At 41.3% G+C, this 27,307-nt stretch overlaps 1 protein-coding gene and 1 pseudogene across 1 annotated transcript; one reads left to right on the plus strand and one right to left on the minus strand.

Moving 5' to 3' along the window:
• Window positions 1-13,926, plus strand: LOC120053806 (twinfilin-1-like). Its single transcript, XM_039001062.1, has 9 exons — window positions 1-92; window positions 2,505-2,585; window positions 2,791-2,969; window positions 7,409-7,504; window positions 7,868-7,972; window positions 11,347-11,472; window positions 11,871-12,021; window positions 12,194-12,315; window positions 12,570-13,926. Exons 1-9 carry the CDS (start codon window positions 68-70, stop codon window positions 12,735-12,737), a joined length of 1,053 nt encoding a protein of 350 aa, XP_038856990.1. The 5' UTR covers window positions 1-67; the 3' UTR covers window positions 12,738-13,926.
• LOC120053188 lies at window positions 13,794-27,307 on the minus strand (annotated as a pseudogene).

A 27,307-nucleotide genomic window follows, 5' to 3' on the forward strand; every position in this document is an offset into this window, starting at 1 on the left:
GCTTCCTACTTCCTTATCCTGGCTTGGTTCTCTGCTTCATCAACCTTTCTTGCGATAAAAATACAAAATGTCCCACCAAACGGGCATACAGGGTAGCTATTTCATTTAAGTTATGTTGTCGCTATCTTAGCGTGTTTGAACTGTATACATCTTAATTGAAAAATCTGTTTTTAATCGATGTGCAATGTTTTACTATTTATGCACAATTTCATCCTGTAGTACAGTAACGTTAAGTATTCGCTAGCGACGGTAGCTAGCTAGCAAGCTATCTGTGATAATTGATTTGATGCTCTGCTAAGGAGTAGCAACGGTAGTTATGTAGCTAGATGTCCTAAAAGAACAGTGTGTGTTTGTCTCTGCTTCTACTCTAGTAAAAAAAAAATAACATTTTGGCTTGGGCAACGCCTTCATTGAAACATCTGACATTCAAATGTAACAGACATTTACATAAACAATGAGCTGACAAATAGCCTAAACCAAAGTATCTGAGTGCTTTCAAACCAATGACAGATATCAATATTGTATTTTTCATTTGCACAATTATTGAAATATTTATGCAAGTGATACGTGTGTGTGTGTGTGTGTGTGTGTGTGTGTGTGTGTGTGTGTGTGTGTGTGTGTGTGTGTGGTTTTGACAACATGGATGAGTGAAGATCCTACTCACCAAGCAACACGCACACGACTTGGGTTAAAAGGTTCATATGGTGAACTTGACGACATGCATGTAAAATAGTGGTGTGCCACATTGTTCAAATCTGTGAGTTGGGAAGGAGATTGCTGTAGGTCGCATGCGTTCATCCTACTATTTGCTCAGTATGGGCTTATATGAGGGATAGGCTTAGGCCAGGGATGGGCAACTCAGTCGGGGTCGCGATATACTGTTGAGAGTTAAAATAATAGAATACACAAGGTGCAATTTAGAAATGTGATTGTGCATCAGCAGTCACTCAATTAGCCCATGTTAGCAAAATATTTTTAGATTGGTAAATTAGTCTAGCGGCCAGCTATCTGAACTTGTAATAAGCATGGTCTAATTACCAACCAGGGAGGAGCCCAGTGACCATCAGTTGTCATATTAAAAACGGCAAACATTTGCTTCCACCCTGTGGCAAAAATGTATAGAATTGCATGAAATTAGTTATAAAATTGCAGGAAATTAACTTTAAAACTAAATGTATTTATCACGAGGGGGGCTGCTGTCACGAATGGGGGGGGAGGTATGGATGTTGGTACGCAGACCCACGAGCCACTGTGGCCCCTTATGAGCAATTTCCAAACGCCTGAAGGTACCACGTTCATCTGTACAAACAATAGTACGCAAGTATAAACACCATGGGACCACGCAGCCGTCATTCCGCTCATGAAAGAGACACGTTCTGTCTCCTAGAGATTAACGTACTTTGGTGCGAAAAGTGCAAATCAATCCCAGAACAACAGCAAAGGACCTTGTGGAGATGCTGGAGGAAATCTCTACTCAGATCACTAAGTATCTATATCCACAGGAAAACGAGTCCTATATCGACATAACCTGAAAGTCCGCTCAGCAAGGAAAAAGCCACTGCTCCAAAACCCACCATAAAAAAGCCAGACTACGGTTTGCAACTGCACATGGGGACAAAAATAGAACTGTTTGGCCATAATCACCATTGTTATGTTTGGAGGAAAAAAGGGGAGGCTTGCAAGCCGAAGAACACCATCCCAACCGTGAAGCACGGGGTGGCAGCATCATGTTGTGGGGGTGCTTTGCTGCAGGAGGGACTGGTGCACTTCACAAAATAGATGGCATCATGAGGGAGGGAAATTATGTGGGTATATTGAAGCAACATCTCAAGACATCAGTCAGGAAGTTAAAGCTTGGTCGCAAATGGGTCTTCCAAAACTTCCAAAGTTGTGGCAAAATGGCATAAAGGAGGCCTACAAACCTGTCTCAGTTACACCAGCTCTGTCAGGAGTAATGGGCCAAAATTCACCCAACTTATTGTGGGAAGCTTGTGGAAGGCTACCCGAAATGTTTGACCTGAGTTAAACAATTTAAAGGCAATGCTACCAAATACTAATTGAGTGTATGTAAACTTCTGACCCACTGGGAATGTGATGAAAGAAATATAAGCTGAAATAAATAATTCTATTTACTATTATTCTGACATTTCACCTTCTTAAAATAAAGTGGTGATCCTAACTGACCTAAGACAGGATTAAATGTCAGGAATTGTGAAAAACTGAGTTTAAATATATTTGGCTAAGGTGTATGTAAACTTCCGACTTCAACTGTATATGTGGACCAAACTTCTGTGGCAAAGATTGTTTTAAATAGATAAGGCTGAAGATAATTACATGGTTTGTTCTTTGGAAGGTTTTAACATGGGTTTAACTGAAGTCATTACAGCTTGAAACATTTCTTTAAGCCCAATTTCAGTGGTGAGGCTTCTACTGTGAAACATCCATATTAGAACACATTGCATGTTTGTGCCGATACCAAACTCACTTCCCCACTGTTCTTCTAGCTGGTAACGACGTGAAGGACATCTTTGCCAGTGCGAGGTGTGGAGACCAATATCGACTCTTAAAGATTGTGATTGAGGATGGTAAAGAAGTGTTTATTTTTTTACTGATCTGACCATAAACATATCTAATGTTTGTCACCAAGGTTGTCTCTCAAGGATATATGATCTTTTTTAGAATTAAAACAGTTTCCGAAATGTTGGAAAGCACAGAGAGATTCTATTCACCAAAATTATGTTTTCACTTTGAATCTTCAGCCACTAAATTCTGATAATATTTGTGTTACAGAGCAGCTAGCTTTGGGCGAAACCAGGCAAGCATCAAAGACATGGGACCAAGAGTATGACTCGTTAGTCCTGCCTCTACTACAGGACGACCTGCCATCTTATATCCTGTACCGACTGGACTCCTCCAACAACCAGGGCTATGAGTGGATCTTCATGGCCTGGTCACCTGACCACTCTCCTGTAAGCAACTCCTCTCACACACAGATGTCAGCTTCCGTTTGCTAATTATTTTGCACGGTCATGCCAATGACAAGTCTCTTCATGCTCACGACTCACAACAGACCCTTAGCAGACATGTTTTGTGTTTATTACTGATTGTTGTTGGTTATATGTAGTTTGTACTTAAGTGCAAATGTGACATTTAGCTTTTGACCACCTCTTGATACAGATAACATCACAGCTGTTGCAAATTGATGTAATGGCAGAGACTGAAAGGAATTTAGCATTACCAGATTGAATGAGTTGGCACAATTAAGACAGAGGAATGATGCACAGACAAGGAGAGAAATGTGCCCTGGCCTACACTATCTGTACCAGGCTGAATTACATGGGGCAGAGACTAGAGACCGAGAAAGTACTGACTGCATCCTACTCTAGCAGACAGGGCTCGACATTCCTACCCACTATCCGTAGGCTGAGTGCCACAGGTCCAGGCTTGTCTGGAAAGCTGCAGATGTTTCAAAACACTTCCACATGTTCTAAGACTGAGTACAGTCTATATATACATATATGAGTTTCCAATAGCTGGCTTTTGGAAGTGTTTTGGAAGTTTTTTGAAAAGCTGATAAATAAAATTGGCACTAGCCAATTGTCTGGGAGAAGAAATAAAGTCCCATTGCGAAATAATAATACTCTTTAGTCTATTCATTGATGGAAATAGCAGTTTATGTAAATACATTTGACTGGTCATGCATTCTGGTCTGTGGGTTAATTTGCATAATTTAGTGGAATTGAATTGGTGCGTGTATATTCATTATATCTTGGTTACTGACTTGCCTAGTTAGCCTACTCCTGTCTATACAGAACTAAATAAAATAATTCAAAATATGCTACTGAAGCATGATTTGGACACAGTGGATCATTACCTTCCCCTTGCCTTAAAACATTAATAAATTGTTTTAAATCGCATTGCCTACAGTCGGAAGGAAAGGCAGCATGCACAATTTGGGCAGCGTGTGCAGCAAATACCAAATAGATGATTGCTGAGTTGCGACTGTCAGTGAAAAGTAGAGACCCAACCAGGTATTTCGGAATATTTCTAAATTAAATCGCGGGAAAACATTGTTTGGAAATCAAATAGTTATTGCTTTAAAGAGAAGACAATGAAAATACTCAAATCTGTCTTTTAGTTATCAAAATTCTAACTTAATTGAGCGAACAACAGTAGGCCTATAGCCTATCTTATTGGCACCAGCAGAGAGCATAGGCCATATCTCCGGTGAGTATGCAGTTCACATATTCACTCTTTATCGTTGGGTCAGTGGCACTTAAAGTTTGTTTTTGGACAATAATTTCCTCCTCCAGTTTAGATGGACGTCATATTCTATTCGTGTCTCCCCTTCTCGTAGGCCTATTATATGGACAATGTCGTTTTTTTTGGTCTGTTGGTCAGTGTCAGCAGAGTAGGCTACCCTATAATTTGTTGTTTTAAGAAATTAAGATTCTGCTAATGTCTCCAGTCATATAAAGTGTAGTAGCATTGCATGAAATGTGTAATTCCCGTGTAAAGAAATAAGAAATGTATCTGATATAGCCTATAGCCCAGGCTTCTACGCTATAAGTGCTCAGCCATGCAAAAAACTGTATTTTTTGCAAACAGTGATTTAGTTATATTTACAGTGCATTCGGAAGGTATTCAGACCCCTTGACTTTTTCCACATTTTGTTATGTTACAGCCTTATTCTGAAATGATGAGTAAACTTCTATTTAATCCAATCTACACACAATACCCCATAATGACAAAGCAATTAAAATTAAAATAAAAAGTGTGCAAATTCATTAAAATAATCAAACAGAAATACCTTATTTACATATTCATTTACGTATTCAGACCCTTTGCTATGCAACTCAAAATTGAGCTCAGGTGCATCCTGTTTCCATTGAACATCATTGAGATGTTTCTACAACTTGATGGGAGTCCACCTGTGGTAAATTCAATTGGTCATGATTTGGAAAGCCACACACCTGTCTATATAAGTTCCCACAGTTTACAGTGCATGTCAGAGCAAAAACCAAGCTATGAGGTCGAAGGAATTGTCTGTAGAGCTCTGAGACAGGATTGTGTCGAGGCACAGATATGGGGAAAGGTACCAAAAAAATTCTGCAGGATTGAAGGTCCCCAAGAACACAGTGGCCTCCATCATTCTTAAATGGAAGAAGTTTGGAACTTCCAAGAAGTTTGGAACTACCTAGAGCTGCCCGCCTGGCCAAACTGATCAATCGGGGGAGAAGGGCCTTGGTCAGGAAGGTGACCAAGAACCCGATGGTAACTCTGACAGAGCTCCAGAGTTCCTCTGTGGAGATGGGAAAACCTTCTAGAAGAACAACCATCTCTGTAGCACTCCACCAAGCCGGACTTTATGGTAGAGTGGCCACACGGAAGCCACTCCTCAGTAAGAGGCACATGACAGCACGCTTGGAGTTTGCCAAAAATCACCTATAGGACTCTGACTATGAGAAACAAGATTCTCTGGTCTGATGAAACCAAGATTGAACTATTTGGCCTGAATGCCAAGCGTCACATCTGGAGGAAACCTGGCACCATCCCTACGGTGAAGCATGGTGGTGCAGCAGCATGCTGTGGGGATGTTTTTCTGCGGCAGGGACTGGGAGACCAGTCAGGGTCGAGGGAAAGATGAATAGAGCTAAATACAGAGAGATCCTTGATGAAAACCTGCTCCAGAGCGCTCAGGACCTCAGACTGGGGTGAATGTCCACCTCCCAACAGGACAACGGCCCTAAACACACAGCCAAGACAACGCCGGAGTGGCTTCGGGACAAGTTTCTAAATGTCCTTGAGTGGCCCAGCCAGAGCCCGGACTTGAACCTGATCTAAAATCTCTGGAGAGACCTGATAATAGCTGTGCAGCAACGCTCCCCATCCAACCTGACAGAGCTTGAGAGGATCTGCAAAGAAGAATGGGAGAAACTCCCCAAATACAGGTGTGCCTATCTTTTAGTGTCATATCCAAGAAGACTCGAGGCTGTAATCGCTGCCAAAGGTGTTTCAACAAAGTACTGAGTAAAAGGTCTGAATACTTCTGTAAATGTCATATTTCATTTTTACATTTTGTATAAATATGCAAAAATCTAAAAACCTTTTTTTGCTTTGTTGTTGTGGGTTATTGTGTGTAGGTTGAGTTAATAAACTGTTTATTAATTTTAGAATAAGGCTGTAACTTAACAAAGTGGAAAAAGTCAAGGGGTCTAAATACTTTCCGAATGCACTCTAGGGCTGTTGCCTAGTTATATTATTAGCCTAAACTATGACTATACAATCTACTTCTCACATTACGAATAGTAGGCTATTTTACATAAATCTGCATATGCGATGACGCATGGAATGCTTTATTATAAAGGTGCATTTTTATGGTGAAAATTTGCTTCCTCAAACTAGAAACTCACCCGCCACCTATGCATAGGCTAGTGATTTTACTCTTCGCTACTCATCTTGTTGGCTGAGGGAAAGTAAATGTGGACAGTTATTCTAACATCTTCAAAGTGCGCGGTAAGGACACACGTCATTGCATCCTCGATTTGCATGTTTTGTTACAAATAATTACCATAATCTAAATATGATTTCTGTCATTCTGAGCACTGTGGGTGGACACCCTAATCAGGGTACACACCCAATGCATATGGGTCTGGGAAATTTCTCAATTGTCCGGTGCCACCTCTTCATAACGGAAACCCTGATGCACACAATACTCCCGATTTATTGTGGATAGTCAGATTAATATAATACTTTGTTTAAAACGTTTACATGCTTTTCAAGAATAATAATTTCCCTAATAGTCCTGTTTACATGTACACATCTGAAATCAGGCCACTTGATGCAGAAAATTGGCAATCAAAATAAACGTTATACCACAGCGACCATACTATTTTTGTGAAGCAAATTTTATTCTGAGTTCGGACATATAAAGTTTGTGTGTGAACTACTTCTAAGATGCATACATTCAGTTGTTCCGAACTCAAATACATCGCTGGAACGTGAATTAAGGTGTTTACATGTCCTAATAATTCAAAAGATTTCACAGAACACCAGGTGTTTTAATCGGCGTATGCTTACTTCGATTTTGACCGTACTCCAATTTAAGATACTGTATAATCTGCCTACTGCCATAATCAGTTTAATATAGAAATGATTACTGTGCATGTAAAAGTACTCACTGAAACATCCAAATGGGATGCATTTATTTTGTGATTATCCAGGCACAGTTTGCTCTCCTATGGGGGCTTATGTTGCGGCAGCAAGATAAGAATCAGAAATCAATAAAACCATTAATAAAATCACTGAATGTCATTGAGATATAGAAAGTGGATGGTATAGTTAAATGTAAACAGACTGCTTTTCCAGTACCCTTTGTGTATTCACTAATACATTCTATTTCAAACAGGTGCGACATAAGATGTTATACGCTGCTACCAGGGCCACACTAAAGAAGGAATTTGGTGGGGGGCTTATCAAAGATGAGCTCTTTGGCAATACAAAGGTTGGTTAGATTATCTGTATTAGCCTAGATTGTGTTGTGAAATCCTCTTATGCCTTTCTGAAATGAACTTTGAAGATCAGATTTTCTGTCTGCTTTGTCATTCAGGTTGTTGTAATGGAAATATGTCAATTTTTTTATATCACAAACCCTCGAGGTGCCTTATTGCTGTTATTAACTGGTTACTAACGTAATTAGGGCAGTAAAACGAAACGTTTTGTCATACCCATGGTATACGGTCTGATATACCATGGCTGTCGGCCAATATGCATTCAGGACTCGAACCACCCAGTTTATAATAGTGTGTATAAAAGGCTAACTGGTATGTGATCCTCTCTCCCCTTCTGATTATCCCCACTCCCCCAGGATGATGTGTCTCTGAGTGGCTACAAGAAGTACCTGGTGACCAAGGCCGCACCACTACCACTCACTGCTGCTGAGGAGGAACTGAGACAGATCAAACTCAGTGAGGTACACACACACACACACACAGAGAACAGTATTCACACTTCCTGTGATGTTTAAAAGTGATTCTGTGCAAAAGTAATTATGTTGGTTGAAAGTGTCATTGTTAAATGGGTGAGGATTCAAACCTTTCTTTAAGCTTTGAAACCAAGACATCTAGCCAAACTTCTCTTAATAGTGGGAGTGATTCTGAGCAACTCATAGCAACATGTACAGTAAACTCATAGCATATGCTTTGAATTGTGTTCAATCCAAAAGACAGTGTTGAATATTAATGACGGCTGGTGATACCTTCCCCCATAAGACCACAAGGTCAGCAATACAGCTGTGCAAAATGCCGACCTGGCACTAAGAGTCACTGGATAGGTGCTGTGATTCATTAGAACTACAGGAAGTTGGCAGATGGACAACTAACCGCGGCACGTAGCCGAGCGGTTAGAGCGTTGGGCCAGTAACCGAAAGGTTGCTGGTTCGAATGCCCTTCTGCCCTTGAGCAAGGCAGTTAACCTCCAACCGAAACGATTCCCTGGGCTCCGATGACGCGGACATCGATTAAGGCAGCCCCCCGCACCTCTTTGATTCAGAGGGGTTGGTTTAAATGCGGTAGACACATTTCAGTTGAATGCATTCAGTTGTACAACTTACAATGCACTGTAAGCAATAGGATGTTGTTGTTGAGATCTCCCACTAAATACACTGGTCTTGAACTCAAATGTTCTGTATAGTCAGCCTACACGAGGGGCCACCTTTGAAAGTTGATGAATGATCATTCATTTGCATTGATACTTTGCATTAATTCTGTCCAGGAAAGCACTTGGACAAGGTCACACCACTGCCTGGGCTTGGCTCCACTGATAAGATCAGGGTACACTGTTATGTGATAGCCAGTGCTTGACTTGCTACTAACAATGAAGCTTGTCAAGTTTGCTTTTCTCTTGGTAGTTGTAAGATGTGATTAACCAAAGAGAAAGTAACACACAGTGGCTCGTGATTCCAACCAAACCAAAGTCAGTCTTGTAAAGAGGAAACAACCTAGTTGCTGTGACTGTCTGACATGAACAATGTCTCCAACTCCATATAAGGAAGTGGTCTGAGAAGCATTCAGTCACACTCCTAAATACAACCAATAAAAAGCAAGACAGGCGAAAACAAGCTAGCATTTCTCCCAATTGACCAGCTTTTGAAAGGAAGATAAACAACATTAATCTGTGTGGGAGCAGAGAGGCTTTGAAATATGTACAGTTGAAGTTGGAAGTTTACATACACTTAGGTTGGAGTCATTAAAACAAATTTTTCAACCACTCCATAAATTTCTTAACAAACTATAGTTTTGGCAATGACACAAGTAACTTTTCCAACAATTGTTTACAGACAGATTATTTCACTTATAATTCACTGTATCACAATTACAGTGGGTCAGAAGTTTACATACACTAAGTTGACAGTGCCTTTAAGCACCTTGGAAAATTCCAGAAAATTATGTCATGGCTTTAGAAGCTTCTGATAGGCTAATTGGCATCATTTGAGTCAATTGGAGGTGTACCTGTGGATGTATTTCAAGGCCTACCTTCAAACGCAGTGCCTCTTTGCTTGACATCATGGGAAAATGTAAAGAAATCAGCCAAGACCTTAGAGAAAAAATTGTAGACCTCCACAAGTTTAATTCATCCTTGGGAGCAATTTCCAAATGCCTGAAGGTACCACGTTCATCTATACAAACAATTGTACGCAAGTATAAACACCATGGGACCACGCAGCCGCCATGCCGCTCAGGAAAGAGACGCGTTCTGTCTACTAGAGATGAACGTACTTTGGTGCGAAAAGTGCAAATCAATCCCAGAACAACAGCAAAGGACCTTGTGAAGATGCTGGAGGAAACAGGTACAAAAGTATCTATATCCACAGTAAAACGAGTCCTATATCGACATAACCTGAAAGGCCGCTCAGCAAGGAAGAAGCCACTGCTCCAAAACAGCCATAAAAAAGCCATAAAAAAGCCAGACTACGGTTTGCAACTGCACATGGGGACAAAGATTGTACTTTTTGAAGAAATGTCCTCTGATCTGATGAAACAAAAATAGAACTGTTGGGCCATAATGACCATCGTTATATTTGGAGCAGAAAGGGGGAGGCTTGCAAGCCGAAGAACACCATCCCAACTGTGAAGCACGGGGGTGGCAGCATCATGTTGTGGGGGTGCTTTGCTGCAGGAGGGACTGGTGCGTTTCACAAAATAGATGGAATCATAAGGATGGAAAATTATGTGGATATATTGAAGCAACATCTCAAGACATCAGTCAGGAAGTTAAAGCTTGGTCGCAAATGCGTCTTTCAAATGGACAGTGACCCCAAGCATACTTCCAAAGTTGTGGCAAAATGGCTTAAGGACAACAAAGTCAAGGTATTGGAGTGGCCATCACAAAGCCCTGACCTCAATCCTACGGAAACTTTGTGAGCAGAACTGAAAAAGCGTGTGCGAGCAAGGAGGCCTACAAACCTGACTCCGTTACACCAGTTCTGTCAGGAGGAATGGGCCAAAATTCACCCAACTTATTGTGGGAAGCTTGTGGAAGGCTACCCGAAACGTTTGACCCAAGTTAAACAATTTAATGGCAATGCTACTAAATACTAATTGAGTGTATGTAAACTTCTGACCCACTGGGAATGTGATGAAAGTAATAAAAGCTGAAATAAATCATTCTATTTACTATTATTCTGACATTTCACCTTCTTAAAATAAAGTGGTGATCCTAACTGACCTAAGACAGGGAATTTTTACTAGGATTAAATGTCAGGAATTGTGAAAAACTGAGATTAAATGTATTTGGCTAAGGTGTATGTAAACTTCCGACTTCAACTGTATTTATCATTCATGTGCCTGGAGAGAGAGAGACTGCCTTGACTAAGTTGATGGATAAACCCCACAATCCTTCTGGTACATGAGGTGGGTGCACTGCTGCTCAATCATGTGTACACGACAGAGCCTCTAATTCCGAGGGAACCAGCAGGGCTCTAAAAATAGGTGCATTCCATCAGTATAATCCCCTTCCATTTCCAGTCTTTAAGGTGATGTTATCATCACTCCTGTCTCTCCTGTCCAGATATAGAAACATCAGCCACATCAGTCATTATCCCCAATGTGGAGAATCTGAACAGGAGGAAGTAAGGAAGTAAATGTTCTGGATTTGTTTGCCTCATATCTACTTCAAATTAATTTAAGGTGGCCAGTTCTCCCTTTGGAAAGAGATGTAATGACCTCAAAAGGACTTCCTGGTTAAATCAGATATTGATGGAATCACTAGCACTACCAATAGTGAGTTGTGTGTTGACTATGGTAAAGGTTAAGTTGTCTTACGTTGTTTTCTCTGTGTTGTGTTCAGGTGCAGACTGACATCAGTGTAGACACCAAGCAGAAGACACTGCAGGGAGTGGCGTTCCCCATGCATGGAGACGCATTCGAGGCGCTCAAACGATTCAGAGACAAGCAAGTCAACTACGTACAACTTGTAAGTACTTCTCTCCCTCTGTCGCTTTTCCAGGTGAGTCAGTTGAGAACAAGTTCTGTTCCTCTTTTATCCTCAGGCTTCTCTGTAGACTGTCAAAGGAATTTTGGAGTCAGGAGTTCTATTGAGAACAGTACGATGTGGTTCTTCTTTGTTTACCAAAGTGTCATTGTGTCAGTTCTCATTGAAATTCAAGGGCTTGTGTCACAAGATCAGATTTGGGGACAAAGGCATAATTGTGACACATCAAACCGGCTCTGCCTTGTTCTCATAATGGGCATGTTATCAAAAGAGCTATTCAATAAATCACACAAAGATGAAATTACACTTTATTAGAGCGTAATTGTCCGACTGTCATATCTGGTTAATTCATAGTACGGTTTAATTTCTACTCTCGATAGGAAATAGACTTTGCCAAAGAACTCATTAGGTTGTCTAACACTGAACCAACCGAGGTGAAAGACCTGCCCAAGAGGATCCCCACAGAGTCTGCTCGCTATCACTTCTTCCGCTACAATCATTCCCACGAGGGTGACTACTTGGAGTCCACAGGTGAATATATTTACATTCACTGTTTTCACAAAGAACAATAGAAGAGAACCAACTGAAGACACCAAGCACAGCTGTCATCATACCTATATACAAAATACATATTTCATATTTACTGCATTGTATATCTGTGATTGTGATGAGACATCCTCCATTGTTATTTTGCCTTTTGCAGTGTTCATTTATTCCATGCCGGGGTACAAGTGCAGCATCAAAGAGAGGATGCTCTATTCCAGTTGCAAAAATCCCCTGGTGGACATGGTGGAGAACAACATGCAAATTGACATTTTGAAGAAGGTAAGGACCAAAAGATCAAACAATTGGTGTTAACACCAATACAAGTGTTCCATGTGTCTTAGGGTTCATAACAAAAATCTGTAGGTTTGGTTCAGGTTAATTTCGTTTTAATTCAGGATGTAAACTGCCACTATTATTACATTTTTTTCTCAATGTGTTTACTTCCTAAATTTACTGAATTTATATGGAATTGACTCCAACCTTGGTTTGGTTAACAGTCCAACGCCTCACTATTCGTGTGTGACTGTTCATAGCTCGAGATTGAAAGCGGGGAAGAGCTGACTGGTGACTTCCTGTATGAGGAAGTCCATCCCAAGCAGCACGCACACAAGCAGGCCTTCGCCAAGCCCAAGGGCCCCGCTGGGAAGAAGGGAGGACGCCGCATCACCAGACCACCTGGCGATGGAGAAGAGGATGACTAAACAGACCCCCCCCCCCGCCACACACACCCACACGCTCCATAATGGAACATTCCAAGTGATGGAGGGAAATATTATTTGAGACCTCTTGTAAAATATTTTAAAAAATTACAAAAAACTTCTAAACCCTCGAAGCCTAAGTGATGGAGGGAAATATTATTTGAGACAACCTCTTGTAAAATATTTAAAAATTACAAAAAACTTCTAAACCCTCGAAGCCTAAGTGATGGAGGGAAATATTATTTGAGACAACCTCTTGTAAAATATTTAAAAATTACAAAAAACTTCTAAACCCTCGAAGCCCACCCAGAGACTGAACTATGCACGCCAATGGACAACTGAGCTGAAACACACACTTGAGAATGTCCATTTGTAGCCTGCGATTCATTCAAAGTATTTTACTGAGCTATTCAGAGGTTAGAACAAGTTAAGTAAGAAAGGTTTTTACACTGTTGCCGAGAATAAAAAAATATGTTAGTGCGACTAATGTGAATTTGTGCCAATGTGACGAACCCTCCATGAGTTGAGTTCACATGCTTGCAATCATTCCTTGCATTCCTCTTAGATCAATGCCAATTTGTTATGTGTTTCCTGTACCTAAAGTTGATCAAATGTCTCCATCGATATGTGGGCACAGCTATGAAGAGGTCCAAACCCCCCTTAAAGATGTAATATTTGCTCCTGTCATTTAAAAAAAAAAATGATTTTTTTTATTTTTATAACTGTGGTTTACATAAAACACATCTGCTGAGAAACATATTTTTCTATGCAAGTGCTGTACATGTTGTAGGTGTTCTGCTCTGTCTGTGATGAAAAGGTATTGTCTGTACTGATCTGTCTATCTATGGTGTCAATGAGGGTCACGTAACGGAGAGAACAGGGGCTTCCAGTATTTCACATCATTGATATAGCTCTGATTAGCATTCGAGGAAGCTAAGTATGCTACTGTGCCAGCTCCTATGGTGTGAATGCAAGGTGGGAGTCCCAGAGACCGTGATTCCAAATGGAATTTCTTTCTGCCACAGTCACTTGTCTACTGATTTATTGTATGGCAAATCACTAGTTTAACACCTCATCTTCGGACAAGGGAATACACTCTCATGAGAACTGTCATGTTTGGTCTTAAGTTGTTTATTTTTCTTAAAACAGCGGCTTTTTAAAAAGGATAATAAAAATATTTACATCAAACATACTGTATGCTCTGTTTTTCCATATATAAAAAAATGAATATGCTGTTTATTCTTAAAGCAAAAAAAATACAGAAGAATTTGTAAAAATGTTGGTCACTGCTCTAGAGCAAAGTAACCTTGTTTAAGGAAAAGTGGGAGGCAAGAGATAGTCTCTCCATGTTGTCTGCTTCCCTCTCGGGTCCCAGCTGTTCTAGTGAAATGCTTTTGACAACATCTTCAAGCTCCGTCAGGACCTATAAAAATATTTACATTATTTCAATGTGATAAAGACAGTTAATCACATAGTAGTAAGCGTTGGCTCCCAGCTATAACTAAGAAGCACAAAGTACCCATTGATATACCAGTGGAGACAGTACTGTCAACTAAAGTGCTAGCAACTGTACTGGCATCACACCTCTTTCGTCAGTGGCTGTTTGTTCTTTCTGTCATTGAGACAGCATCCTCTTGTCCTCCAGGGCCATTTATTCCCCATCTATCTCATCCTTCATGTTCATTTGTGACAGTCATAACAAATCATACCAATCAACAGCAGCAACACATCCTTCAGCTACTGCTTGCAGTGGTAACTACACTGACAGATGAGATATACAACACTGTCTGCCATCTACTGTATACTGTACAAATGTGGCCTTATGCTCAACAGGGAGCGAAGAGTAGAAACTAAGTAATGCTGCGTAATTAGCTTTTTGATTGACACTGCATAGTAAATACAAAAAGTGTAATATTTTCTTTCTTCAGATCATATGCATTCATCCCACTGTATGATGAAGACAGACGAGTACTAAAGAGAAAGCTTCCATTGTTCTGCTTGCTCACCAGGAACTTAGGATCACGATTTTCATCGACTGGCAGGACTCCAGACAATATTTCTAGCAACACCTGTGGATGACAGAGACCTTAGATTAACCACCTGGCTGGCTCCGGCTCTAGCCAACAACAGCCTTCTATTACTCTTCATTAATAATATAGCAGGCTATGTCTAAGATACTGTACGCTACTGTTCCCAGGGTTCAGGCTGAACACTAACAGTAGCTGTTGGTTTATGATGCGGTTCAATCAGTTCAACAGACAGATGACCTGACATTATATTATTGGACTGCTGACATTAGAGTACATCATTTATGTCATACAGTACTGTTCCCGCACTTTCCATTATAAGCCTCCATCAACATTTACCAACATGTTTTCTTTATTTATCATTGAGGAGCAGTAACCTTTAATTTATTGGTATTTAATTTGAAATTAATTGGCTGGTAGACGGGCACAGGTGCATGTTTCAGTGCAGTTCTCCCGAGTGGCGCAGCGGTCTAAGGCATTATTGCAGTGCTAGAGGCGTCATTACAGTTCCCAGACTGTGTCACAACCAGAAGTGATCGGGAGTCCCATAGGGCGGCGCACGGGTTAGGGGAGGGTTTGGCCGGGGTAGGAGGTCATTGTAAATAAGAATTTGTTCTTAACTGACTTGCATAGTTAAATAAAAAATAAAACAATTCTCACTTAAGGGTCCAACAATTATGTGTGTCAGTAGTTTTTGGAGTTTGGCACTGAGGTAAACCGCTGAACTGGCAATTCAGTTTTATGAGTTTGACTTACGTTGCAGTTTCATCATCAATTCAATATTGTTGTCACTGTATCTTCTGGGTTATATTTAGGTATTTAAAGTGATAGTGTGAAAGGCTTGACCTGTTTGGCATAATGTTTAGGGGTGTAGCCACATGAGGTGCTGTCTCAATTGCTTAGTGTCACTAAGGTGATAATCAAATCAGTGCTGGTGTGGATTTCACACAACATTGTATAATGTCTTCATATTGTGTTAGTTCCATACATATGTGTTAGTGTAAAGTACAACGTACCACCCAAAAACTGTAGATGTTTGATTTGGAAGTGATCTCGGCCCAGAATGCCTCATTTGCCATGTACGCTGTTGTACCCAGAATCCTCTCGGTCATCACTGTCGAAGACGACCGCATGGCCGAGGCCCGTGTCAGCCCAAAGTCAGAGATTTTTTCTTTATCCAGAAAAGTATTTCTGCAGCCAGACACAAATGTTTAGAAATCATGAATAACTACTATTGAGACTGATATGACAAGGTTGTTTGTCTATGGTTTTTGAGAGGATCTGTCGCACATCCGACCGTAGCTGAGGTGGAGGGGATAAAGAGTAACGCTGAAATAAAAAGGTCTCCGCACACTCAGGATCAATACACAATTTAAAATGTATTTTGTCATGCTCTGATGAAGGTCTGACGACCGAAAACTCAGCCTAAATAAATTGAAAATTGTCTATTGATCCTGAGTGTGCGGAGACTCATTTACATGTCTGACTATGATTAAAATGTCAAATATTTGATCAAGTGGCATAGGAAAGGCATTTATTAAAAACTTCCAGTTACCTCTTGTCATCTCTGTGGACATTGTTGCTGCTGTGCAGATAATCCAAGCCTCTGGCTGTTCCCAAGGCGGTCAGACATCTCCTATACCAGGACATAGGAGGGCTACGGTCCTACAACCACACAACCATATTCATCCTTAAGAGAAAGCACCTGGAAAACATCTCTCTTCCAAAATCAATTTTATTTAATTGATTCTGTACAAATTAAGTTAGCTACAATTTCAAAAATATGTCGATATTGTACAGTGTGTGTGCTTACCAAGCAAGCCAGCCGGTCGAGCAACGACCCATTGGACATGTAAGCATACACAAAACAAGGGTGATTACGTCTACCAGGTTTTCATGTTTCAACCTGTGGAACAAGAAGCCTATCATCAAATAAACAGTAGTCTTTTCTTTAAACCATAAAGACAATTCAAGCTAAATCAAATCTACTAATAATCTAATCTAAAACCGATATCTGGACAGCTCCTAAGTAAAAGCCATTCTCTCAGGACATTTCTCTGTTGATTTTATTACAGTAGAGACCCATTAAGTTGCGTTATTGAGATATTGAGCACACACTAGCTATTGCTTCTGTTAAAGAAATAGAGCTGCAATGGTTATGAAGTGGTCGCACAGTAGGTCAGCTAGTTTATAAGGACTCCCTACAATAGAACAATAGCAGAGCAGAAAATAGACACTTATGCCAAAAGAATATGGACCTCTTGAATGAACTGAACATTTAGCTCCTCTAGTGAGATGTCTTCCATCTAAAAGAGTAAGAAACTGAAGTTTTAGAAATCTTTTAGAATGTGCTGTTTAATTAAATGTGGAGAACTCATACACACACTGAATACACCAAACATTAATCCTAACATTAAGAACACCTTTATCAAAGGTACTTAAGTATTTTGTCTTGCCCATTCAACCTCTGAATGGCACACATACACAATCCATGTCTCAACTGTCTAAAGGTATAAAAATCCTTCTTTAACCTGTCTCCTCCCCTTCATCTACACTGACGGAAGTGGATTTAACAAGTGACATCAATAAGGTGTCATAGCTTTCACCTGGATTCACCTGGTCAGTCTATGTCACGGAAGGAGCAGGTGTTCTTAATGTTTTGTATACTCTGTGTACAATATGAATAGTATTATTGCCACACCTACTGAGAGTAGTTTCTCCAATGCCACAGGTTTACCATTGATGAGGCCTTTGTAGACCGTTCCAAAGCTCCCCTCACCAAGTCTGCTCCCACCGTCACTCACTGGCCTCTCATCAAAATGACCAGTTATCTTCTTCAGCTCGTGGAAAGAAAGCCTTAGAAAACCTGAGAATCAATGGACAAACCTGTTCATAAGGTACAGTCTTGGTACACTACCATCGTTTTTTGAGCACTGCACAAATGCTGCCATCTACTGGATACTGTGTGCATTGTGACATTTCTGAACAGGATCAATCGATCTGTCAAATTTCACTCAACACAATCTATAATAGCTTCTTGTCACCATATCTATGTCATTAAACCACCAGTAAAATAACCTATAATCTATATAATCCATGTATTACTATGTTTTGTGTGCTCCTAACACCTCAAGTGGTTATAACACATGCATATGCAAGTCATACAACATTAGTCCAAACCTGAAGTGTCATTGGGTTCCTCGACCTCCTGCTGCTCTGAGGTGCTGGAAGTGGCTGTTCCTCTGTCCTTCCCAAGGTTCTGGTTTCAGCGTTGTTTACTGTCTCCTTTTCCCCTGGAGACACAGGTGGCTGGGATGTGGCTGGGGGATGGTTGAGCGGAGGTTGTTTATGTCTGGGTGAAATCATAGATAAGAAATCTATACAAGACGATCAAAACCAGCGAGTGGAATAGACAGTCAATACAAGATCTTTGATGAAACACACACATTGACCGTAGCATACCCGGTAGCAGAATACTGTCTGCAGCCATTAACCTGTGGCTCATCAAGATGCCACCTCTCCCACAGTGCTGTTAGATGTCCCCCAGCTTCAAATCTCCTGTCATTTGAAGGTAGGTTCAAGAATAGAGCAGACCATGACCGGAACAACCAAAAAACAGCATCTGATGATTACAATGCTAATGTTGCAAAGTAACAGACAGCTTTGATAGAAGGTAACAATTTTGTCATGAATGATGACAACTTTGGTGTCACTCCTATCAGCGAAGTACAGTAAATGACCAGCCCATGACCTTAAATGCGAGTACCAGAGAGTACTTCGGCTCCCCTGTGTGTTTGTGTATAGAAACAAGAACGTCTTTCCAGCTCTCTTGAGGGTCCAAGAAGTCTGATAATTTTCATTGAACCCCATAGTGGAGGTTCCGAATAAATGTAGCCGATTTTATTGTATTGTTCTTCCTGGAAAATAATGATCACACATGTTGGACAGTTCCTTTTTACACGAGAAGGTTCACTTCAAAGGCAAGCGTTACAATGTCATGTTACAATTTTGCAAACTCATGGAGTAGAAATCAAAATCATTTATTTCCTTGTTCATTGAAGTACGCTTTAAAAAAAAATAGCAATATCTCTAAAGTGTAACATTTTAGGCTCACCATGTGACATGGTTTCACATTCGTCATTACTGTAGCATGTAGGTTAACATCAGTGCCCTCTTATGGGCAATCTTGCAATATCTGCAGGGATTTTAAAGTTCAACTATTCTCCACCAATATAGTATAGAAGACAGACTTTCCATTTCTGTATTTGAGAATAATGTTGGAAGCATGCAAGTCAAGATGCTGTTGTGATTAGGTCCAGAGGTCTGGCGCATAATTACACATCAACAATTGTGATGAAATAACCATGACAGAATGCTGTGCATGCTTGCTATTTGATTGTTAATTGGAAGTTAGTGAGACTAATTATCTCTCTCTTTATAAGCAGTACCTGATCTGTTTATGGCCTGCTAGTTGCTATTTGCTCTGGGTGTGTTGGTTGAGGATTTATGATCAGTTACACATGCTGATGCTGGATTCTGGTAGCCTGGCAGGGTGGCTGGCTGGCTTGATGGATGACTGGAGTTGTGGGTGGGTAGGTCTGGGTGGTAGGTTGTATGGGTGACTGGGTGGTTGAGAGTGAAGGAGAGGCCCAGGGTCCACTCTGTAGATGGAATAGATGAGATGTTGTGCTGTGCATGTGACTCATAGCCTCAGTGTCTGGTTATGAACCTTGTGGTTGATTTGATATGTGGAAGTACAATCATAAGGGTCAGGCCCACCTTGACTGTGACCCTGAGGCCACAGGGCCACCCATGGCCACCTATGAATACAGATGTATGTACTTTACCCATACTGATAGGACAGAGAAATACTGACATGCTCTACTCTGTTTACTAAGCCTGCATAAGGGACCAAGTGACACTCTCCGTTGTAAACACTGTGTCGCCGTTCCCACAGGGGCCATCATTACGACACCTCAGAGAGAATACTACTGATTACATCTACCAACAATAACGCATATGAGGACTGAATTAACAATGCAAACCATCCATGTGTAAAATTGTTTTATTTATTTTTATTTTCTATGAAACAACATAATTTAAACCATTATAACAGAATGGCGGAGGCCGAAAATATGGGTCTCTCATAGAGGCCTTCCTTGACAAAATACAACACGTTTATTTTTGTTGGGTTTGCTTACAGTACGTGTAAGCAAGTTCATTGTTCTGGGTTTGTTTGCTGTGTACTGTATATTCAAGAGCGTGTGTGTGTTTGCTTACAGTACGTGTGTGTCTGCAGTGTGTGCGTCTGTGTGCCTGCTTGCATGTGTGTGTGTGTGTGTGTGTGTGTGTGTGTGTGTGTGTGTGTGTGTGTGTGTGTGTGTGTGTGTGTGTGTGTACAAGCTGGAGGGTGTAACCAACTAGGTGTGTTGTTTGGAATGTAAAGATATTGCATTATGCCTGAGAGACCTTCAAAGGAGTTCCATGTTTGACAGGGGTGTGCAACTGACAAGCAGCCCTCAGATTAGTGCTCTGAGTTAGACGGCCCTCACACCTGCACACAGGACCCCTTTGAAGTCCCTAACTGTCTCCTGTGTTTTTCCCCAAGGATCTCACTACCGCTCACACGGTTCACACGCAAAGTCCCAGACGCAGGGAGTAAGGCCAGCTCTGGTTTCTTCTTTGTGTTGATTCTTGGAGCAGAGTGAGAGAGGGAGACAGGGAGAGAGAGAGACAGAGGAAGAGAGGAAGAGAAAAACAACAGAGGGAGATAGAGAGAAACGAGAGAGAGAGAAACAACAGAGAGGGAGATAGAGAGAAACGAGAGAGAGGGAGAGAGCAACAACAGAGAGGGAGATAGAGAGAGAAACAACAGAGAGGGAGATAGAGAGAAACGAGAGAGAGGGAGAGAGAAACAACAGAGAGGGAGATAGAGAGAGAAACAACAGAGAGGGAGATAGAGAGAAACGAGAGAGAGAGAGAAACAACAGAGAGGGAGATAGAGAGAAACGAGAGAGAGAGAGAAACAACAGAGAGGGAGATAGAGAGAAACGAGAGAGAGGGAGAGAGAAACAACAGAGAGGGAGAGAGAAACAACAGAGAGGGAGATAGAGAGAAACGAGAGAGAGAAACAACAGAGGGAGATAGAGAGAAACGAGAGAGAGAGAGAAACAACAGAGAGGGAGATAGAGAGAAACGAGAGAGAGAGAGAAACAACAGAGAGGGAGATAGAGAGAAACGAGAGAGAGAGAGAAACAACAGAGAGGGAGATAGAGCGAAACGAGAGAGAGGGAGAGAGAAACAACAGAGAGGGAGATAGAGAGAAACAAGAGAGAGAAACAACAGAGGGAGATAGAGAGAAACGAGATAGAGAGAGAAACAACAGAGAGGGAGATAGAGAGAAACGAGAGAGAGAGAGAAACAACAGAGAGGGAGATAGAGAGAAACGAGAGAGAGGGAGAGAGAAACAACAGAGAGGGAGATAGAGAGAAACGAGAGAGAGGGAGAGAGAAACAACAGAGAGGGAGATAGAGAGAAACGAGAGAGAGAGAAACAACAGAGGGAGATAGAGAGAAATGAGAGAGAGAAACAACAGAGAGGGAGATAGAGAGAAATGAGAGAGAGAGAGAAACAACAGAGGGAGATAGAGAGAAACGAGAGAGAGAGAGAGAAACAACAGAGAGGGAGATAGAGAGAAACAAGAGAGAGAGAGAGAGAAACAACAGAGAGGGAGATAGAGAGAAACGAGAGAGAGGGAGAGAGAAACAACAGAGAGGGAGATAGAGAGAAACGAGAGAGAGAGAAACAACAGAGAGGGAGATAGAGAGAAACAACAGAGAGAAACAACAGAGAGGGAGATAGAGAGAAACGAGAGAGAGAGAGAAACAACAGAGAGGGAGATAGAGAGAAACGAGAGAGAGGGAGAGAGAAACAACAGAGAGGGAGATAGAGAGAAACGAGAGAGAGAGAAACAACAGAGAGGGAGATAGAGAGAAACGAGAGAGAGAAACAACAGAGAGGGAGATAGAGAGAAACGAGAGAGAGAGAGAAACAACAGAGAGGGAGCTAGAGAGAAACGAGAGAGAGAGAGAGAAACAACAGAGAGGGAGATAGAGAGAAACGAGAGAGAGGGAGAGAAACAACAGAGAGGGAGATAGAGAGAAACGAGAGAGAGAAACAACAGAGAGGGAGATAGAGAGAAACGAGAGAGAGAGAGAAACAACAGAGAGGGAGATAGAGAGAAACGAGAGAGAGAGAGAGAAACAACAGAGAGGGAGATAGAGAGAAACGAGAGAGAGGGGGAGAGAAACAACAGAGAGGGAGATAGAGAGAAACGAGAGAGAGAGAAACAACAGAGAGGGAGATAGAGAGAAACGAGAGAGAGAAACAACAGAGAGGGAGATAGAGAGAAACGAGAGAGAGAGAGAAACAACAGAGAGGGAGTAGTGGGTCCAGAGCAGGGTTGTAATTCACAGTGACCAAAAGCCTGAGGAGAAGACAGGGGGAACTCGAGGGAGACTCTGGGGCAATGAGCATAGCCTTGTTATTGACAGAAGACAGGCTATCTGCCCAATGCCCACAAAATGAGATGGAAACTGAGCTGCAGTTCCTAACCCTCTGCCAAATGTATGACCACATTAGAGATACATACTGTATTTCCCACAGATCACACAGACCAACAAAGAATTTGAAAACAAATCAAACATTGATAAACTCCCAAATCTGTTAGGTGAAATATTGCAGTTGTGCAATCACAGCAGCAAGATTTGTGGCCAGTTGCCATAAGAAAAGGGCAGCAAGTGGAGCACAAACAACATTGTAAATACCACCAATATTTATCTGTTTGTTTTTCTTCCCCTATTATTCATACTACAACTATTTGCACATTGATTAAACCCTGTACATAGCTGATAACATAACACTTGAAATGTCTATATTTTTTAAACCTTTTTGAGTGCAATATTTACTTTTAAATTCGAATCGTTTTTTGTTGATGTTGTTTTGTGTCTTCTCACTTTTGTTTATTGTTTATCTCACTTGCTTTAGCAATATAAACACGTTTCCCATACCAATAAAGCCCCTTTGAATTGAACTGAAGGGAGACAAGGGGAACCGCCTACTGATTAGGAACAAGGGCAGAGGAGAGAAGTGCCAACGCAGGTTATATCAACAGGGAGAGACCCAGTGAGTGTACGATGTGGTCATACTAAGTCATGTGATGGAAGGACCTCCGTGAGTGAAAAAAGTGTGTTGTGGCGGTGCTGGGGCAGTGAAGGAGCCACACTGCCAGGGTTGCTAGGTTACGGTTTGTCACCTACCCAGATCTTGGTTGCGTCCGACTACCCATACTTGCGTCCTAAATAGTAGGCGTTTGAGTATGCGAAAAAATTAAGTTTAATAGTATGCGGCATTTCAAAAATCTGGTATACTTTAGATTCCCAGATGTCAAACTAAATTCGGCTTTGACAACAGCTGAACAATTAGATATGGGGATGCGCTACCAAAATCAACCAATAGCAGGAAACAATGAAATCATGCATGACGCATTCTCAGTATGCAAAAATATAATGTCTAATAGTATGTGACATTTCTAAAATCAAGTATGATTTAAATGCCAGGATGTAATACTTATTTTGGCTCTTTTTTCCACAATGCATTGGAAAAGGTGGGCTGCGAGTGATAGGCCCTAGTTCTCTTCAAGTAGCCAACGCCAAAACTAGGCTTCTTAATTGGGATTATAAACTGGGTGGTTCGAGCACGGAATGCTAATTGGCTAAAAGCTGTGGTATTTATGACCGTATACCACAGGTGTGACAAAACATTTCTTTTTACTGTTCTAATTATGTTGGTAACCAGTTTATAATAGCAATAAGGCACCTCAGGGTTTGTGGTATATGGCCAATATACCACGGCTAAGGCCTGTTCTTCCGCACGACACAATTTGGAGAGCTTGGATACAGCCCTTAGCCGTGGTATATTGGCCATATACCACAAACCCTGAGGTGCCTTATTGCTATTATAAACTGGTTACCAATGTATTTATCCAAAGTGGATTTCTGTTTTCTCACTGAAAAGTGTTTCCTGTTCTCTTGGCTTTTAGCTAAATAATAAACCATCTTTTGATTTCTGAATCTGTCGGCACCAGGGACTCTGGAACATATGGATTGTTTTAGTCTTGTATGCTAGGCTACGTATATAATTATTTAATTTAGAGTTCAAATCAAATCAAAGTTTATTTGTCACGTGCGCCGAATTCAACAGGTGTAGATCTTACAGTGAAATGCTTACTTACAGGCTCTAACCAATAGTGCAAAAAAGGTGTTAGGTGAACAATAGGTAAGTAAAGAAATAAAACAACAGTAAAAAGACAGGCTATATACAGTAGCGAGGCTATAAAAGTAGTGAGGCTACATACTGACACCGGTTAGTCGGGCTGATTGAGGTAGTATGTACATGTAGATATGGTTAAAGTGACTATGCATACATGATGAACAGAGAGTAGCAGTAGCGTAAAAGAGGGGTGGGCGGGTGGTGGGTGGCGGGACACAATGCAGATAGTCCGGGTAGCCAGTCTTATGGCTTGGGGGTAAAAACTGTTGAGGAGCCTTTTTGTCCTAGACTTGGCACTCCGGTACCGCTTGCCATGCGGTAGTAGAGAGAACAGTCTATGACTGGGGTGGCTGGGGTCTTTGAAGTCGGATGATTACATACACCTTAGCCAAATATATTTAAACTCCGTTTTTCACAATTCCTGACATTTAATCATAGTAAAAACTCCCTGTCTTAGGTCAGTTATCAAATAAAGTTTAATTGTCACGTGAAAGGCTCTAACCAATAGGATCACCACTTTATGTGAAATGTCAGAATAATAGTAGAGAGAATGATTTATTTCAGCTTTTATTTCTTTCATCACATTCCCAGTGGGTCAGAAGTTTACATACACTCAATTAGTATTTGGTAGCATTGCCTTTAAATTGTTTAACTTGGGTCAAACGTTTCGGGTAGCCTTCCACAAGCTTCCCACAATAAGTTGGGTGAATTTTGGTCCATTCCTCTTGACAAAGCTGGTGTAACGGAGTCAGGTTTGTAGGCCTCCTTGCTCGCACACGCTTTTTCAGTTCTGCTCACAAATTTTCTATAGGATTGAGGTCAGGGCTTTGTGATGGCCACTCAATACCTTGACTTTGTTGTCCTTAAGCCATTTTGCCACAACTTTGGAAGTATGCTTGGGGTCACTGTCCATTTGAAAGACCCATTTGCGACCAAGCTATAACTTCCTGACTGATGTCTTGAGATGTTGCTTCAATATATCCACATAATTTTCCATCCTCATGATGCCATCTATTTTGTGAAGTGCACCAGTCCCTCCTGCAGCAAAGCACCCCCACAACATGATGCTGCCACCCCCGTGCTTCACAGTTGGGATGGTGTTCTTCGGCTTGCAAGCCTCCCCCTTTCTCCTCCAAACATAACGATGGTCATTATGGCCAAACAGTTCTATTTTTGTTTCGTCAGACCAGAGGACATTTTTCCAAAAAGTACGATCTTTGTCCCCATGTGCAGTTGCAAACCGTAACTGGCTTTTTTATGGCGGTTTTGGAGCAGTGGCTTCTTCCTTGCTGAGCGGCCTTTCAGGTTATGTCGATATAGGACTCGTTTTACTGTGGATATAGATACTTTTGCACCTGTTTCCTCCAGCATCTTCACAAGGTCCTTTGCTGTTGTTCTGGGATTGATTTGCACTTTTCGCACCAAAGTACGTTCATCTCTAGGAGGCAGAAGGCGTCTCCTTCCTGAGCGGTATGACGGCTGCGTGGTCCCATGGTGTTTATACTTGCGTACTATTGTTTGAACAGATGAACGTGGTACCTTCAGGCATTTGGAAATTGCTCCCAAGGATGAACCAGACTTGTGGAAGTCCACAATTCTTTCTCTGAGGTCTTGGCTGATTTCTTTAGATTTTCACATGATGTCAAGCAAAGAGGCACTGAGTTTGAAGGTAGGCCTTGAAATACACAGGTACACCTCCAATTGACTCAAATGATGTCAATTAGCCTATCAGAAGCTTCTAAAGCCATGACATCATTTTCTGGAACTTTCCAAGGTGCTTAAAGGCACTGTCAACTTAGTGTATGTAAACTTCTGACCCACTGGAATTGTGATACAGTGAATTATAAGTGAAATAATCTGTCTGTAAACAATTGTTGGAAAAATTACTTATGTCGTGTACAAAGTACATGTCCTAACCGACTTGCCAAAACTATAGTTTGTTAACAAGGAACTTGTGGAGTGGTTGAAAAATTTGTTTTATTGACTCCAACCGAAGTGTATGTTAACTTCTGACTTCAACTGTATGTATCAAGCCTTAGCAGTCATTCTGATCTCTTTCCCAATGATCATTGCTTTAGTTTATTATGTTGCTGTCCAGCGGTTCTGAATTTGCAACGCAGCCGACACGTTTTTCTGTGCCTTTTGATTTGAAGAGTTGAAAAATGTTGGTGTGTGGTTTCACTAATAAATACACTGAGTGTACAAAATATTAGAAACACCTTCCTAATATTGAGTTGCAGCCCCTTTCGCCCTCAGAACGACCTCAATTTGTCGGGCATGGACTACAAGGTGTCGAAAGCAACATGGAAGAAAGGGATGCTGGCCCATGTTGACACCAATGCTTCCCTACAGTTGTGTCAAGTTGGCTGGATGTCCTTTTGATGTCCATTCTTGATACACCCAGGAAACTGTTGAGGGTGAAAACACAGCAGCGTTGCAGTTCTTGACACACTCAAACCGGTGCACCTGGCACCTACTACCATACCCTGTTCAAAGGCACTTAAATATTTTGTCTTGCCCATTCACCCTCTGAATAGCACACATACACAATCAATGTCTCAATTTTCTCAAGGCTTTAAAATTTAACAAGTGACATCAATAAGGGATCATAGCTTTCACCTGGATTCACCTGGTCAGTCTACTGTATGTCATGGAAAGAGCTGTGTTCCTAATGTTTTGTACACTCCGTGTATGGAACCAAATTATCTGTTTCTGTCTTCAGTCCTTTTTAAATAGGATAGATGAGCTATATGGTCTACTACGGTGTAGGCTGAATGTGATAGTCTGTCTATAACCAGCATGAGTCTTTTCAGAGATTGGAAATGAGCAATGACTAGGCTGGTTAATGTGATGCATGTCTGTTGAATTTGGAAAAATCCACCTGCATTTGGCCCCGCCCCACCTACTCAGGCAGCCAGGAGCCGCTACTACGTTGCGGCCTTGAGGTACTGCATTCTTTTTACTAAGCATTACTTGCTAAATAGAATGCAACAATGAGTAAATGGTGTGCAGTTTAAGTATGTAGTACGCAAGTATGGGTATTCGTACATGGCCCTTGTGATATCAGTCCTTTTCTGGCACCTCTCGCTCTATTTGAACAGAGCATGCAGAGCATGCAGAGTACATAGAGCAAGATAATGAAGAACCATGATACTCTACTCTCATGTATAGAGATACAGAATATGACTCTTTGACCTTACCTTGCTCTATGACCAT

The sequence above is a fragment of the Salvelinus namaycush genome, chromosome 9 (genome assembly GCF_016432855.1).
Source record: "Salvelinus namaycush isolate Seneca chromosome 9, SaNama_1.0, whole genome shotgun sequence".
Taxonomy (NCBI): domain Eukaryota; kingdom Metazoa; phylum Chordata; class Actinopteri; order Salmoniformes; family Salmonidae; genus Salvelinus; species Salvelinus namaycush.

Coding starts and splice junctions, on each gene's coding strand:
- LOC120053806 (XM_039001062.1), top strand. CDS start 68: ATGTCCCACCAAACGGGCATACAGG. Junction 2,970..7,408: donor GGTCACCTGACCACTCTCCT/GTAAGCAACTCC, acceptor TATTTCAAACAG/GTGCGACATAAGATGTTATA. Junction 11,473..11,870: donor AAGTCAACTACGTACAACTT/GTAAGTACTTCT, acceptor TACTCTCGATAG/GAAATAGACTTTGCCAAAGA.